The sequence below is a fragment of the Dipodomys merriami genome, unplaced genomic scaffold (genome assembly GCF_024711535.1).
Source record: "Dipodomys merriami isolate MVZ:Mamm:240054 unplaced genomic scaffold, mDipMer1.0.p SCAF_34, whole genome shotgun sequence".
In the NCBI taxonomy this organism is placed as follows: domain Eukaryota; kingdom Metazoa; phylum Chordata; class Mammalia; order Rodentia; family Heteromyidae; genus Dipodomys; species Dipodomys merriami.
In genome coordinates, this window is record NW_027204937.1 from 17,406,440 (window position 1) to 17,422,113 (window position 15,674).

General features: G+C 42.4%; 1 protein-coding gene across 2 annotated transcripts in view; it reads left to right on the forward strand.

Annotated features, from left to right (window-relative positions):
- Nucleotides 1–15,674, forward strand: part of LOC138803481 (tRNA dimethylallyltransferase) — a 41,634-nt gene that overhangs the window by 11,820 nt on the left and 14,140 nt on the right. For both annotated transcript variants that reach the window (XR_011364950.1, XM_069987567.1), the window contains exons 2-5: nucleotides 3,284–3,424; nucleotides 9,386–9,484; nucleotides 10,193–10,338; nucleotides 14,912–15,054. Coding sequence is in view for 1 of the 2 variants with exons in the window: in XM_069987567.1 (XP_069843668.1) it covers nucleotides 3,284–3,424; nucleotides 9,386–9,484; nucleotides 10,193–10,338; nucleotides 14,912–15,054 (529 nt within the window). In the remaining variant the exon portion in view is untranslated. The remainder of the gene's footprint in view (nucleotides 1–3,283; nucleotides 3,425–9,385; nucleotides 9,485–10,192; nucleotides 10,339–14,911; nucleotides 15,055–15,674) is intronic.

Consider the following 15,674-nt stretch of genomic DNA (forward strand, 5'->3'; position numbering starts at 1 on the left):
ATTACAGACGTGAGCCACCAGCACCCAGTTCCCCTTGCATTTTATTTTATTTTATTTTATTTTATGTTTTTAGCCAGTCTGACTTCAAACTTGTGATTGTCTTGTTTCTGTCTCTTTAGTGCTGGAGAATATATATATATATATATCACTGTGCCAGGCCACCCTTGATGCCCATGTTTTGGTTTTACTTTCCTTCCTTTCTTTGACCTCCATCACTAGAAGTAATGTTAGATATTTAGATATGAGAAACTTGAGAAAATGACTTCTCCAAATCTGAAAGCTTGATTTATGTAGGCCAGGTGTTAGCAACATGATAGGGAAAGAACATTGTGAGGTTAGATGATACAGATTCAGAGTTTGTCTGTGTCACTAATGACCTGTGTGACTTTGGGCAGGTTCCCTAATGCATCTGAGTTTCATTTTCTTCATTGGTAAAGAGAGGGTGTTGGAAGCATAGAACTCAGCATTTGTGCCTGAAGTGTTCACTGTTTTCCTTAGATTTAGTACTGTGTTAGATGCTTGGTTGGACTAAAGGTGCATGTTTCATTTCTTCCCTCAGAACTTGTACGCTAGCTAGCAAGGGAGATAGAGTATTTTAAAGTCATGTACAACAAGTTCTGTAATAGAGGAAGATGCAGGTTATGGTGTGAGGATGGGGAGAGATGGTTTGTGTGTGTGTGTGGTGCCAGTTCTATGGCTTGAGCTCAGGGCCTGTCCCTAAGCTTTTGTGCTCAAGGCTGGTACTCTACCACTTGAGCCACAGATCCACTTCCACCTTTTGGTTGGTTAATTGGAGATAAGAGTCTCACAGACTTTCCTGCCTGGGCTGGCTTCAAACCATGATCCTAGCTGGGCGCCAGTGGCTCATGCCTGTAATTGTAGCTACTCAGGAGGCCTACTTCAGACTTAAAAATAAGAAGGGTGTATAAAGCCAGTGCTGGTAGCTCCTGCCTGTAATCCTAGCTACTCAGGAGTCTGAGATCTGAGGATCGCAGTTCAAAACCAGCCCAGGCAGGAAAGTCCGTGAAACTCTTATCTCCAATAAACCACCAGAAAACCAGAAGTGGGGTTATAGCTCAAGTGGTAGAGTGCTCGCCTTGAGCTGAAGAGCTGAAGAACAGGGCTCAGGCCCAGAGTTCAAGCCCCATGACTGACAAAACAAAAAAACCAAAAAACCCATGATCTTCACATAGGTTGCCAGATAAAACTAAGCTCATTTACTATATTAACTCATTTAATTCTTAAGACAGCCCTGAGATACATGTTATTGTCTCTGTTTTACTGGTAAGAGATTGAGGTGCAGAGGGTTAGAAACTGAATACTCCAAGAACAAATAAAAGTAAGTGGTGGAGTTCAGAATTGAGGCAGCTTGGCGCCAGGGTTTTCTTCCTAACCATAACCCTGCACTGCACCTATCTGACACCCATATAAGTACAGGGAAATGGAAGACAAAAAATGCTTTTAGCATCTTTGTGGGCTCTGTGGAACTTATTATTTGTTCATTCGGTGCTCTATGTAGAATCAGTGATTACAGAGGGCACATTTAATTCCCAAACACTTGTTCCTATTTTCAAACTATTATTTTCAGATCTGTTCTCCATCCGAGACCTTGCATTTACACAAAGTACGCTTGAACTTTTTAGTTCAATTGACAGATCAAGAGCTTACAGACAGGATATTGAGTATTTAGACTATGTGCTCACCCCCTGAAGCAGTAATTTGGATAGATCAAAATGTTTCTACTAGAGTATAGCAAGTATTAGGGGTTTTGACTTCAAAGTGTGTATGTGTGTGTGTTTTATATGTATCTTTGTAGATAGGCCACTTTTCCATAAAACAGAACCAATCTTACATGAATTCTAACAACCTTTTATAACCATTTAAATCCAAGAAATATTTTAAGTATTTTGAAGTAGAATTATGAGCAATGCAAAATTTTACTTTCTTAGAGATTTGTGATAAGTAGAATAACTTGTTGTAAGTAGACTAAACAATACAACCTCCCTTTTTTCTTTTCTTTTCTTTCTTTTTTTTTGTCAGTCGTGGGGCCTGAACTCTGGGCCTCGGTGCTGTCTCTCAGCTCTTCAGCTCAAGGTTAGCACTCTACCACTTGAGCCACAGCACCATTTCTGGCTTTTTCTGCTTATGTAGTGCTGAGGAATCAAACCCAGGCCTCATGCATGCAAGACATTTTCTCCTCCTCCTCCTCCTCCTCCTCCTCCTCCTCCTCCTCCTCCTCCTCCTCCTCCTCCTCCTCTTCTTCTTCTTCTTCTTCTTCCTTCTTCTTCTCCTCCTCCTCCTCTTCTTCCTCCTCCTCCTCCTCCTTTTTCCTTTTTCTCCTCCTCCTCCTCCTTTCTCTCCTCCTCCTCTTCCTCTTCCTCTTCCTCCTCCTCCTCCTCCTCCTCCTCTCCTCCTCCTCTTCCTTTTCCTCCTTCTCCTTTTTCCTCCTCCTCCTTCTTCCTTTTCCTCTTCCTCTTCCTCCTCCTCTTCCTCCTCCTCCTCCTCCTCTTCCTCTTCCTCTCCCTCTCCCTCTTCCTCCTCCTCCTCCTCCTCCTTTCTTCTTTCTTCTTCTTTCTTCTTCCCAGTTTTGGAGCTTGAACTCAGAGCCTGGGCACTGTCCTTGAGCCTCTTTCTGCTCAAGGCTAACACTATCACTTGAGCCATAGCTCCACTTCTGGCTTGTTCTGCTTATGTGGTACTCAGGAATCAAACGCAAGAACCCTCTTTTGATCTTTCATAACTACTTCTTACTTGGGCATGGAATTATACACCCTTCTTCTTTTTTTTTTTTTGGTGGGTTGTGGGGCTTGAACCTCTGGGCCTGGGCGCTGTCCCTCAGCTCTTCAGCTCAAGGCTAGCACTCTACCACTTGGGCCACAGTGCTACTTCCAGTTTTTTGAGTGATTTATTAGAGATAAGAGTCTCACAGACTTTCCTGCCCTGGCTGGCTTTGAACTGTGATCCTCAGATCTCAGACTCCTGAGTAGCTAGAATTACAGGCAGGAGCTACCAGCAATGGCTTTATACACCCTTCTTATATTTAAGTCTGAAGTAGCTATTATTTGATAAATAAGCCACTGTTGTAATTTCTTCTGTGTTGAAGCTTGTGGATCTGCCTGTCCTCTCAGACATAGACTAGACCAGGTGTTTTAAGTCAGTCAAGTGTTTGGCAGGAAGGAGGAATACACAATCATCTTCCCCATTCCTCCTCTCCTCTCTCCCCCATCAAGCATACCTTTTGTGGAGGCAGATGACTTTCCTTATGTTCATTTTCTTTGCCTAGGTCTATGAAGGGCTAGACATCATCACCAACAAGGTTTCTGCCCAAGAGCAGAGGATCTGCCAGCACCACATGATCAGCTTTGTGGATCCTCTCGTGACCAGTTACACAGTGGTGGACTTCAGGAACAAAGCAACTGCTCTGATATCCTTAAAAAAGCCAGGTTAGGGGCTGGGAAGGTGGCTCAGTGGTAGAGTGCTTACCTTGCATGCATGAGTCCCTGGGTTCGATTCCTCAGCACCATATAAGCAGAAAAAGCTGGAAGTGGTGCTGTGGCTAAAGTGCTAAAACATTAGCCTTGAGCTGAAGAGCTGAGGGACAGCACTGAGGCTTAGAGTTCAGGCCCCAAAACCGACCAAAAAATAAAAAGCCAGGTTAGGTGGGGGAAAAGCAACCAAAGCCAGGAAAGGAGTTCTCTTTCTTGTGATAGTTCCTTCAAAGCAAGGGTCCCCATGACCTAAATACCAGTAGGTAGCATGACTGCCACACCTGTGGGGCTTAAAAGATACAGAGCTTTTCCTACTTAAGTCTCAGCCACTCACAGCTGGTTAGAAATGCTGAATCTTAGATACTTCTCCAGAACTACACAACTAGAAGCTGCATTATGACAAGAGGGCCAAGTGATTCTTACGTATAGTAAAATTCGTTTTAGTGACAAAACTCAGATTTAGGACTGAAAAAAGTAGTTCTGGATAAGACTTAAGTTTTTGAGAAAAGATTAATATGACTGTCCTTACACTTCAAAGTCTAGATTTCCTTTAGAATCTGAAATGCCAGATATTAAAGTATACTGAAAATTCATGACAATTATACTAGCATGGAATTTAACATGAAGTTTAGCATGGAATACTAGAAAAATTATGGCACAGACTAGAAAATCCAGTTAGAGGTTCAAATGGTTATGAAGGTGGCATTTCACAATAATAAGAAATGAGGAAGTTGTTAATAATTATTCCTGTGACAGTTAATTGTTTTGGAAAAAAATTAGGTCTTATATTACATATGCCATAATAAATTTCAGATTGGTTTTGATATCTCTATCTCTATCTATCTCTATATATATCTGTGTATGTGTCTGTGTATAAAATGAAACTTTGAAGTAGATAAGAGAGTATACATTTGATTGAATAGAGTCTTGTTGTTGTTATTGTTGTTTTATTTTGTTGATTGTGTGGCTTGAAGTCAGGACCTGGACTTTGTTCCTGAGCTTTTTTGCTCAAGGCTAGAGCTGTACCACTTTGAGCCACAGCACCACTTCTGGTTCTGGTTTTCTGGTAGTTAGTTGGAGATAAGAGTCCCACGGACTTTTCTGTCCCAAGTCCCGGCTGGTTTTGAACTACGATCCTCAGAACACATTCTCCTGCATAGTTAGGATTATAGGCGTGTGCCACTGGCATTTGGCTCATTAGACTATGACTTTAGAGTTTTGTGGAGCTTTGTTGGTAATCTTTTTCTTTTTTTTTGGTGGTACCAGGGTTTGAATTTAGGGACTTGTATAAGGTATTGCACTTAATAGTAAAAATGTAAATTCCTAAGTTCCCACTCAGAGGAGAGTGTATAAAATTTGTTTTACTAGGGCTGGGAAGGTGGCTTAGTGGTAGAGTGCTTGCCTGACATGCTTGAGGCCCTGACTTCCATTGCTCAGCACCACATAAGCAGAAAACTGGAAGTGGTGCTTTGGCTCAAATGGTAGAGACTGCCAGCCTTGAGCTGAAGAGCTGAGGGACAGCGCCCAGGCCCAGAGTTCAGGCCCCACGACCGACCCCCCCCCCAAAAAAAAAAAAACCAACATTGTTTTACTCATAAATTCTTTTCAACTGTGAAAATGAATAAATTGTAGCTAGGTGCATCAGTTGGAATGGAAGAATCTCTTTTCAGAAAGAATGTAAATGTGGGAAGTTACAGAAGAGTACCTGTGTGTATGTCCTATTTATGCTACTATAAATGCTAAAAAGGAAGCAGAACTAACCAATGTGTACTTCTTTATTGGGGACCCATACACATTACTAATAATGTAAGAAAAGTGATGGAATGATAACATTTCAGAATGGCAATTCCTTTTTAGATCAGAGCCAGGTGTTGGGATGAGAATGCATATACTGGAGGCTTCAGTGATATTGGTAGTGCTCTATTTCTTACGTTGAGTTCACAAGTATTTATTTTATTATTAGGCTTCATAATTTATACATGTTTCTTTCTACTGGTATTGGGGCTTGCACTTGGGCCTTGGGCTTTTCCTTAGCTTTTTTTTCTACTCATGATTGATGCTCTACCACTTGAGCATGCCTCCAGTTCCAGTATACAATATACATATTATATATATCCTTTCATATGGAGTACTTTATAATTTAAAAAAGGAGCCAGGTGCCAGTAGCTCACCCCTGTAATCCTAGCTACTCAGGAAGCTGAGATCTGAGAATTGTGGTTCAAAGCCAGTGGGCAGGAAAATCCATGAGACTCTTATCTCTATTAATCAGCAAAAAGCCAGAAGTAGAACTGTGGCTCAAGTGGTGGAACACTAGCTTTGAGCAAAAAAGCCCAGGGAGGGCTGGGTATATGGCCTAGTGTAGAGTGCCTTCCTAACATGCATGAAGCCCTGGGCTTAATTCCTCAGTACTACATATACAGAAAAAGCCAGAAGTGGCATTGTGGCTCAAGTGGTAGAGAACTAACCTTGAGCTGACGAAGCTTAGGAACAGCACCCAGGCCCAGAGTTTTTAAACCCTATGACTGGGGGAAAAAAAAAGCATATAGAATCTCATCACTTTTTTTTTCTTTGTTTTTTGGTTGGTTGTGGGGCTTGAACTCTGGGTCTAGGCATTGTCCCTAAGCTCTTTAGCTGAAGGCAAGTGCTCTACCACTTGAGCCACAACACCACTTCTTGGTTTTCTGGTGGTTAATTAAAGATACGTCTCATGGACTTTCCTGCCCGGACTGAACTGCGATCCTCAGATCTCAGCCTCCTGAGTAGCTAGGGATTATAGGTGTGAGCCACTGGCACCCAACTCCATCACTTTTTTTTGGACCAGTCTTGGGACTTGAACTCAGGGCCTAGGTGCTGTCCCTGAGCTCTGTGCTCAAGACTACCCCTCTACCACTTGAGCTTCAAGTCTACTTAGGATTTTGTGTGTGTGTGTGTGTGTGTGTGTGTGTGTGTGTGTGTGTGTGTGTGTGTGTGTGTGTGTGTGTGTGTGTGTGTGTGTGTGTGTGTGTGTGTGTGTGTGTGTGTGTGTGTGTGTGTGTGTGTGTGTGTGTGTGTGTGTGTGTGTGTGTGTGTGTGTGTTTAATTGGAGATGGGAGTCTCATAGACTTTCCTGTCTGGGCTGGCTTTGAACCAAAATCCTCAGATCTCAATTTCCTGAGGAGCTAGGATTACTGGTGTAAGCCACTGCCTCAGCTCAGAATCCTAGCACTCTTTGCTGCAGGAGGATCAAAAGTTCCTGACTAGGCTAAGCTACACAATGAGCCTAACTAAAAACAAAAGTATCCTGTCAGCCTGTTTGTTTTGTTTGTAAATGGGGTCTTTCTATGTTTGCCAGGCTGGCTGATAGCTCCTGGGCTTAAATGATAGTCGTCCTGCTTCATTCTCCCACTTGTGGTTCAGTCAACTTTTTTCCCTTTTTTTTTTGGGACCAGTGATCTGACCAGGACCTTGTATGAGCTAAGCAAGTACTCTACTCCTGAGCTACTCTCCAGTCAGCCTTATTAATTTAACAGGCAAAGTATTCATACTGAGGCCCAGAGAGTAGAGTATTATCCAAGATCACAATAGTTTCAGGGCTTAGGCAAGTATATTAAACTTTTCCCCATCAAATACATTGTACTACATTTCCCCCCTCTTTTCTACTCTCAGTCTGATATCTCACAGTTTTTCCTTCCTCTTCTCCTAGCTCCCAGCCCCTTTGCTAATTATGTTATATAATGATGCTTTATTTTAGTCTGTAATTATGTTCCCTGTACTTAAAAAGAATAAAAATTTTGTTTTTCTTTTTAAAATACAAGGCAGTGCTTTTTCTTTCTTTCTTTTTTTTTTTTGGTCAGCCATGGGGCTTGAACTCTGGGCCTGGGCGCTGTCCCTCAGCTCTTCAGCTCAAGGCGAGCGCTCTACCACTTGAGCTACAGCGCCACTTCCGGTTTTCTGGTAGTTTATTGGAGGTAGGAGTCTCACGGTCTCTCCTGCCCGGGCTGGCTTTGAACAGCGATCCTCAGATTTCAGCCTCCTGAGTAGCTAGGATTACAGGCGTGAGCCACCAGCACCCAGCAAGTGCTTTTTCTTTATGAGCCTTGATTGGTAACTTTTTTTTTTCCTACGCTACCAGGTCTTCTTAAGTGTTAGTAGGTTTCCTTCTGAAAGAAAGAGATTACCTGTTTCTGTGCCTACAGATTGACTGGGAAGGGAAGGAGGGTAGAGATGGTGATTTTTTTTTTTTTTTAAATCAGTTGGGTTGCTGGTGGCTGTAGTAATCCTAGCTACTCAGGAGGTTGAGATCTGAGGATTATGGCTCAAAGCCAGTTTAGGTCTGAAAGTCTATGAGATTCTTATCCCCAGTTAACCATCAAAAAAGCTGGAGGTAGAGCTGTGGCTCCTGTAGTAGAGCTATCGCTCTTGAGCAAAAAAGGTCAGAGATAGTACCTAGGTCCTGAGTTCAAGCCCCAGGACACACACACACGCACACACGCACACACACGCACGCACGCACGCACACACACGCATGCACGCACGCACACACACACACACACAGAAGTTCTTTTCAAAAGGAAAACCTCTGTTAAAGCAAATAGTAAGTAGCAGGAATATAGAAACAAGTGACTAAAGTAAATGGAGTGCTTGTTATTTTCAGGGGCTTTTAGTGGGGGCTTTACATGTTACATTGGACAGATGAGAAGACTGAATTTCAGACAGGTCGAGTAACTTGCCCAAAAACGGGGCTCTGGAATTTGAAGTCTTTCTGAGAACTTGTGCTTATTTGGTAAAGTCTTGAGTGACAAAAATGTGTACTTTTACAACATAGAAGTAGAGACTTCCTGAGTCTTAAGAGCTGTAGCTTAGAGACCAATTTATATTTTCTCTTAAAAAGCAAAGTTGCACACTGGATGTCACCTTGGTAGCTTCCTCTACAGCTGACACTTGGTTCTGTGAGAACCCTTGTGATTATGCTTGGTAAACTGATTTGAAATAAAAGTTAGAAATTTTCTTTTTTGTCAGTACTGGGGCTTGAACTCAGCCTCATTTGTTAGTCAGGCTCTTCACCACTTGAGCTGCATACCTGGCTTGAAAACTTTGGCTTTTAAGCTGGGCGCTGGTGGCTCACGCCTGTAATCCTAGCTACTCAGGAGGCTGAGATCTGAGGATCGTGGTTCAAAGCCAGCCCGGGCAGGAGAGACCGTGAGACTCCTACCTCCAATAAACCACCAGAAAACCGGAAGTGGCGCTGTAGCTCAAGTGGTAGAGCGCTCGCCTTGAGCTGAAGAGCTGAGGGACAGTGCCCAGGCGCAGAGTTCAAGCCCCACGACTGACCAAAAAAAAAAAGAAAAGAAAAGAAAACTTTGGCTTTTAGCAGCAAAACTCAGAAAGTTCTTTTTTTTGGGGGGGGGGGGGAGGGGTCTGGTCATGGGGCCTGAACTCTGGGCCTGGGCGCTGTCCCTCAGCTCTTCAGCTCAAGGCTAGCGCTCTACCACTTGAGCCACAGAGCCACTTCCGGCTTTTTTCTATTTGCTTATGTGGTGCTGTGGAATCGAACCCAGGGCCTCATGCATGCAAGGCAAGCGCGCTACCACTGAGCCACCTTCCCAGCCCAAAACTCAGAAAGTTCTATAATAAAATAATACTGAAAAGAGACAAAAAGACCTAAAAATTTCTAGACCTTGGAGGTATTACTACCATATATATATTTGTGCCTTGTCTTTTTTATGTAAGTTCCTTCAGAACTAAGTGGAAATGTTTGTGTGAGCTTAGAGGGAACATTCAAGCCTGGCATCAATTCATCTTTGTTCTACCTTTTTTTTTTTCTCTGCAAATGAATGGGATTTCTTCCTAGTACTCTTCCCAAGTGTCAGGATTCTCTTCTTCATATTAACTATGATGATGTCTTCCTTAATGTCCACATTGAAGATATATTTGCTCGGGACAAAATTCCTATTGTTGTGGGAGGAACCAATTACTATATTGAGTCTCTGCTCTGGAAAGTTCTTGTTAATACCAAGGTAAGTTTAGTTCATTTGTAACTCACTGAGGAAATGGGTGTTTCTTTCATGATAGCTAGTTTTAATGGGAGGAAGGTTGACTCTTGGCTTATTTCTTATGCTCAGCAGTTGTAATTTTCCTACTTAGTATTCTGCAGAAAACACTACCTCCATATGTGAAGTATGTTCCTCCAGGCAGGCCTAAGGGCAGGGGCTGTGTGTGGGAAAAAATATTCCTGTGGATTAATTAGCATCTTCATGTAAGTTAACAGTGCATTAGTCTGATTCAGCATTTCCTGGCTGGCAGCATAATACATATGTCAGAGAGATGGCCAACACTGACTGACCTTTCTTGTGGAGATGCCTCTGTGTGGGGAGACTTATCCAAAGGTAATTTACCGGCAGTTCTGGTCCTCTCTTTAGTCATCCTTGCTGAAAGACTAGTTTCCTGGATATGTTAAATGGATGTGTTAGCACCAGTACAGGGAAGGGTAGCTGAGTACTTCCCTATGCAGTAATCCTTCCTTCTTTGTTTGCTGTGGCCTCACAGAACTTAGCATAGAATATTGAAATTTTTGGTTTATGATTTATCTCTCACTATACAGTAAGATCTTCTGATACATCTCTGTTCTTTATTCATAATGCTAACTAAGCAAAATGTCTGGCCCATACAGTCTAAAAGTGTATTGCATTATTAAGTGACATTTACTCTAAATTGCATTTTAACAGTCTCAAGAGATGGGCACTGGGAAAGTAATTGATCTGAAAGTAGAGCTTGAGAAGGAGGATGGCCATGTGCTGCACAAACGCCTAAGCCAGGTAGACCCAGAAATGGCTGCCAAGCTGCACCCACATGACAAGCGCAAAGTGGCCAGGTAAGAAAGCAGCATGTGCCGGGGCTGGGAAGGTGACTCTCCTGGTAAGCTTTGAGGCCCTGGGTTCAATTCCTCACCACCACATAATCAGAAAAAGCAAGAAGTGGTGCTGTGGCTCAAGTGGTAGGACACTAGCCTTGAGCTGAAAAGCTGAGGGACAGCACCTAAGCCCAGAGTTTAGGCTCCATGACAGACAAAAAAAAAAAAAGTAAGCATGTGCCTACTGCTCCTGAATTCTTATAGAGTTGAGAGGCAGAGAAGTTTACTTTGCCTAAGTAACAGAAGACTTCGTAATAGTGGAGATTGATATGTTCTTCCAGCTCAGCAGGTTAGGAGGCCCAGGACTTGAACTGAAACAGTTGGACTGTCTCAGTCCAACTCCCTCAATAAACAGTTGCACCCTACTTTGTTGTTACATTTTAAATGCATAGTACATGATCGTTTTTTTCCCTAGGGCCTATGTAATCTTGCTTCGTTTTCTATTTGATCTTTGCTTGTATAACAGTTTTCATATAAATTTTTTCTGGCATGTAGTCCGTTTACATTGTGATTTGGGTTTCATAATTGATTGTGCAATGCTGAGTTCTGCCCCAGCAGCTTTCCCAGTGGGAGGTGAATTTTGTAAACTGTCTCATAGATCAGCTCACCTTTGCACATGAACACTGTCTCATAGGGAAGAGACGTGGTGAATTACTTCATAAGGTCATGTTTTCTTAGGTGGTTTAGAATTGCAGTTCCATGTGTTAGCTTTACTTTTCTGCCACGTTGAGGGATTATCACATCTAGCACAACGGAACATCTAATGAAGCTGTATGGATACAGTTTACATAGTACAGTAAGAGCTGGGCTTCAGTGCCTCACACCTATAAATCCTAGCTACTCTGGAGGCTGAGATCTGGAGATTGCCATTCATGGGCAGAAAATTTTTGCTAGACTCCATCTCCAAAATAAGTACCAAAAAGCATGGTAGGGTTATGGCTCAACTGGTAAGGGGACAACCCTAGCAATTGGGCTACAAACCCCAATGGGAGGTACATATTATGGAAACATCTAGCAATCATAGAGGTTGTGAAGTAGTTTACCCAAATGATTTTTCTTTCTTCATTATTCTGTCTCCTAGGAGCCTTTTCAGAATATCTTTTCCTAATTGTACCACATCTGCCGATGAAATTTTTCATGAAAAATAATAATTTATTTATTTATTTATTTTTGTGTCTGGGGCTTGAACTCTGGGCCTGGACACTGTTTCTGAGCTCTTTTGTTCAAGGTTATTGTTCTGCCACTTTGGACCACAGCTGCACTTCTGTTTTTCTGGAGGTTAATTGGAGATAAGGGTCTCATGGGGACTTTTCCACCTAGGCTGGCTTCAAACCGTAATCCTCAGATCTCAGCCTCCTGAGTAGCTAGGATTACAGATGTGAGCCACCATTGCCTGACAGAATAAAATCTTTCCAGATAGGATTGTTGTTTAGAGGGCCACCTTTCATTCTAACATTTTTTGTTTCCTTTGGGCAATATCACTCATGTTCTCTCTGGGGTACAGAACCCTCTTTCTACCCACTGCTATCTGGATATTTGTAAGATCATTTGTAGACCATACAAAAGTCAGTATAGGCAGGTGGGCCATGAGTAGCATAGAAGCATATGTGTCTGGCCTGTTAGGTACCAAAAGATTTTAGCTGGTGCCAGTGGCTCATTCTTATAATCCTAGCTACTAAGGAGGCTATGATCTGAGGATCATGGTTCAAAGCCAGCCTGGGCACAAAAGTTCCTGTGAGACTTTTTTTTTTCATTTTATTTATTTATTTATTTTTGTGAACATACTGTACAGAGGGGTTACAATTACATGGGCAGGATAATGCGTACATTTCTTATCAAGCATTGCAGCCTCTTCCTTTGTTTACTGATCCCTTCCCAGCCTCCCCCCTCTCCTCTCCGCCCCTGAGACTTTTTTTTTGTCAGTTGTGGAGCTTGAACTCTGGGCCTGAGCACTGTGCCTGTGCTCTTCAGCTCAAAGGGAGCACTCTACCACTTGAACCACAGCGCCACTTCCGGTTTTCTAGTGGTTTATTGGAGATAAGAGTCTCATGGACTTCGCTGCCTGGGCTGGCTTTGAACCGTGATCCTCAGATCTCAGACTCCTGAGTAGCTAGGATTACAGGCGTGAGCCACTGGTGCCTGGCATCCTGTGAGACTCTTATCTCCCAATTAATCACTCAAAAACAGTAAGTGGAGCTGTGACCCAAGTGGTAGAATGTTAGTCTTGAGCAAAAGATTTTAAGGGACCTTGGACTGTTGTTTGCCACCCCTGTATGATGAAGTTTATACTTTCTAAAATCCAGACATTTTTTAAAAAGCATTTTAATAGAAATACTTCTATTAAAAAAAAACCCTTAGGAATATTTTGATGAGCATTCATTTTTATGACTTTTTTTTGCGGGGGGGGGGGGGGGGGGAGGTTGGTTGTGAGGCTTGAACTCTGGGCCTGGGCGCTGTCCCTCAGCTTTTCAGCTTAAGGCAAGTGCTCTACCACTTGAACCACAGTACCACTTTGGTTAATTGGAAATAAGAGTCTCACAGAATTTCCTGCTCTGGCTGGCTCTAAACCACCATCCTCAGATCTCAGCCTCCTGGGCAGGCATGAGCTACTGGGGCCTGGCTTATGACATGATTTTTTTTTTTTGGTCGTGGGGCCTGAATTATGGGCCTGGGCTCTGTCCCTCAGCTTGTTAGCTCAAGGCTAGTGCTCTACCACTTGAGCCATAGCACAATGTCTAGCTTTTTTTTTTTTTTTTTTTTTTTTTTTTTTTGCTTTTGTGGTGCTGAGGAATCAAACCCAGGGCCTCATGCATGCAAGGCAAGCACCACCACTGAACCACCTTCCCAGCCCATGACATGATTTTTTTTGGGTCCAGTTGTGGGGCCTGAACTCTGGGCCTGGGCGCTGTCCCTCAGCTCTTCAGCTCAAGGCTAGCACTCTACCACTTGAGCCATAGCACCACTTCCGGCTTTTTTTTTCTGCTTATGTGGTGCTGAGGAATCGAACCCAGGGCCTCATGCATGCAAGGCAAGCGCTCTACCACTGAGCCACCTTCCCAGCCTCCATGACATGATTTTAAAGCGAGGTGTTTATTCTGTTTCTGTCAGTTTGTCTCTCTGTCCACCTGTCCCTCTCCTCGGTTTCACATTTTGTGGTCCTAGGAGTTGAACTCAGGGTCTCTATTTGCCAGGTAGATATTGTACCATTTGTGCTGTACCTCAACTCTTATTCTCCACTCCTTGGACAAATCAGTTAAAAAATTGTTATTGTTACTTATTAAGTAGTTGTATATACAGGTTACAATTCCATACCTCAGGTAATGAGTATATGCTTCTTGGGTGTCACCCCTTCCTTCATTCTCTCTCCCATTTTCCCCTTCCCACGGCGACCCTCAAGTTATATAGTTCATTTTTTACATAATGTAAAAATGTAAATTCAATATAATGACTACATTTTCTTACCTTTCCTCCCTGCATTCCTGTAGCCTGCCCCCCTTTGTTTACCCCCAAAACATGCTTCCACTTCCTGGTATTCATTTTGATATTTTAGTTGTTCAGAAGAGTTACACCTTTGGATTCCTTCTCCCCTGAGCATACTGTACCCTCCTGTAATCAGTTTGGACAAATCAGTTTTTTCTTTCTTAGCATTGCTCTTTATTTTGCTGCTTCTATGAGCTTGAGGATCATGTTTTAATGAGTCATTAGAAGAGTTCTAGAGTCTCTCCTTTAGAGAAGACTGAGGGTTGTGTGTGTGTTTTCACCTTTATTTTGGGTTGAGTCTGCATTCTAAACTCCTTATAAGTGAAATATGTTACTTTTTTGTTTCTGATAGATCCACTTTGAGTGGTCATTGATACTGAAAGACAAGGGGTCTCTACTCTTGTGTTAGAGTTCCCGAAAACAGAAGTGAGTCAGAAAGGGAAAGATCACTTTCAAGCTGATAAGTTGCAATCATGTAGAGTGGTAGAGTATAGTTTGAGAGTTTAGTTACTTAGTGCTGCATAATATAATAGACACACACAGCTTAGAGTAAGTCTGTGTATTTTTTCTTCAGTGATCTTTGTGCCAACAGAGTACTGGATTAGCCAGGAGTATTCTTGATTAATTTTAGACATATTTAAGAAGAAAGTTGATGAGCTGGATATACTACATACTTTCGAACTGTGGGAAAGGCACTCCAGCGAGACCAGACTTGTTGGCTTGTACAGAGTGTCCCAACCAAGCTCTTTTACTGTTCACTTGAAAGTGAGTCTCATTCTATTTGTGTGGAGAAAACTTAGTTATTTTTGAACCTATTTAACTTGTTTTAGAATATTGGTTGTATTTCTCACATTCTATAGAATTTTCCTATTTAAGATCTTTCTGAGACCTAAGATTATACTCACCCTGGACCTTGTTTGGGGGAAGGGGGAAAGATACACCATAAAAATGAAAATGTGGCTTTCTGTAACATTTGTCCTTTTTCTTTGTTTCAGTCGGGAATGATTATTTACTAATAATTTCTATGGATTCCTTCCCCCTTTAAACAACTTAGGAGCTTGCAAGTGTTTGAAGAAACAGGAATCTCTCACAGTGAATTTCTTCGTCGTCAACATGCAGAGGAAGGCGGTGGTCCCCTCGGAGGCCCTCTGAAGTTCCCTAACCCTTGCATCCTCTGGCTTCATGCTGACCAGACAGGTAAAAGCCCTTTGATCACCTAGAGTCCATTTGAGGTAAAACTTACAATGCTAAGTTACTATTTATGCAGTGTTAGAACCATGGGTGGCTCATAATAATCACTAGTTAGTGCTAGCTATTAAATTTATTATCGCAATTATTATTTGTTGACTTAGGCACAGTGCCATTCCCTTAGGTATCTGTCTGAAAAGTGAAGGTTAATGCTGGTTCTAAACATGAGATGCATGGCTTGAATGAGATGAGTAGAATGGAAGTAAGATGGCTGTCTAGTGAAGGTCCAAAGGAGAATAGAAAAGGAAGTTTTCCTGTGGAAAGCATCCCATCGGGGTTGGCTGGAGGGTGGATCACTCATAATTTTAGCACAGGCCTGAGAAGTGGATATGATGATATGCTGATGGTGTTTATTGCTCAAACATAACAGTGTCCTGTAATAATAGTAACTCATCCAACAAAGATTCAGTGAGCATTCTAATGAAGAACCATGTATTCTATGAAGTAACTAGGTTTCAGAGACGATGTCTGCTCTTAAGGACTGCCCAGTCTGGTAGGGTGCCAATAAAGAGATGGATATACTGCAATGTGAGAAATGCAGGTTAGTAGTATGTTCAGAGTGCTGGGAG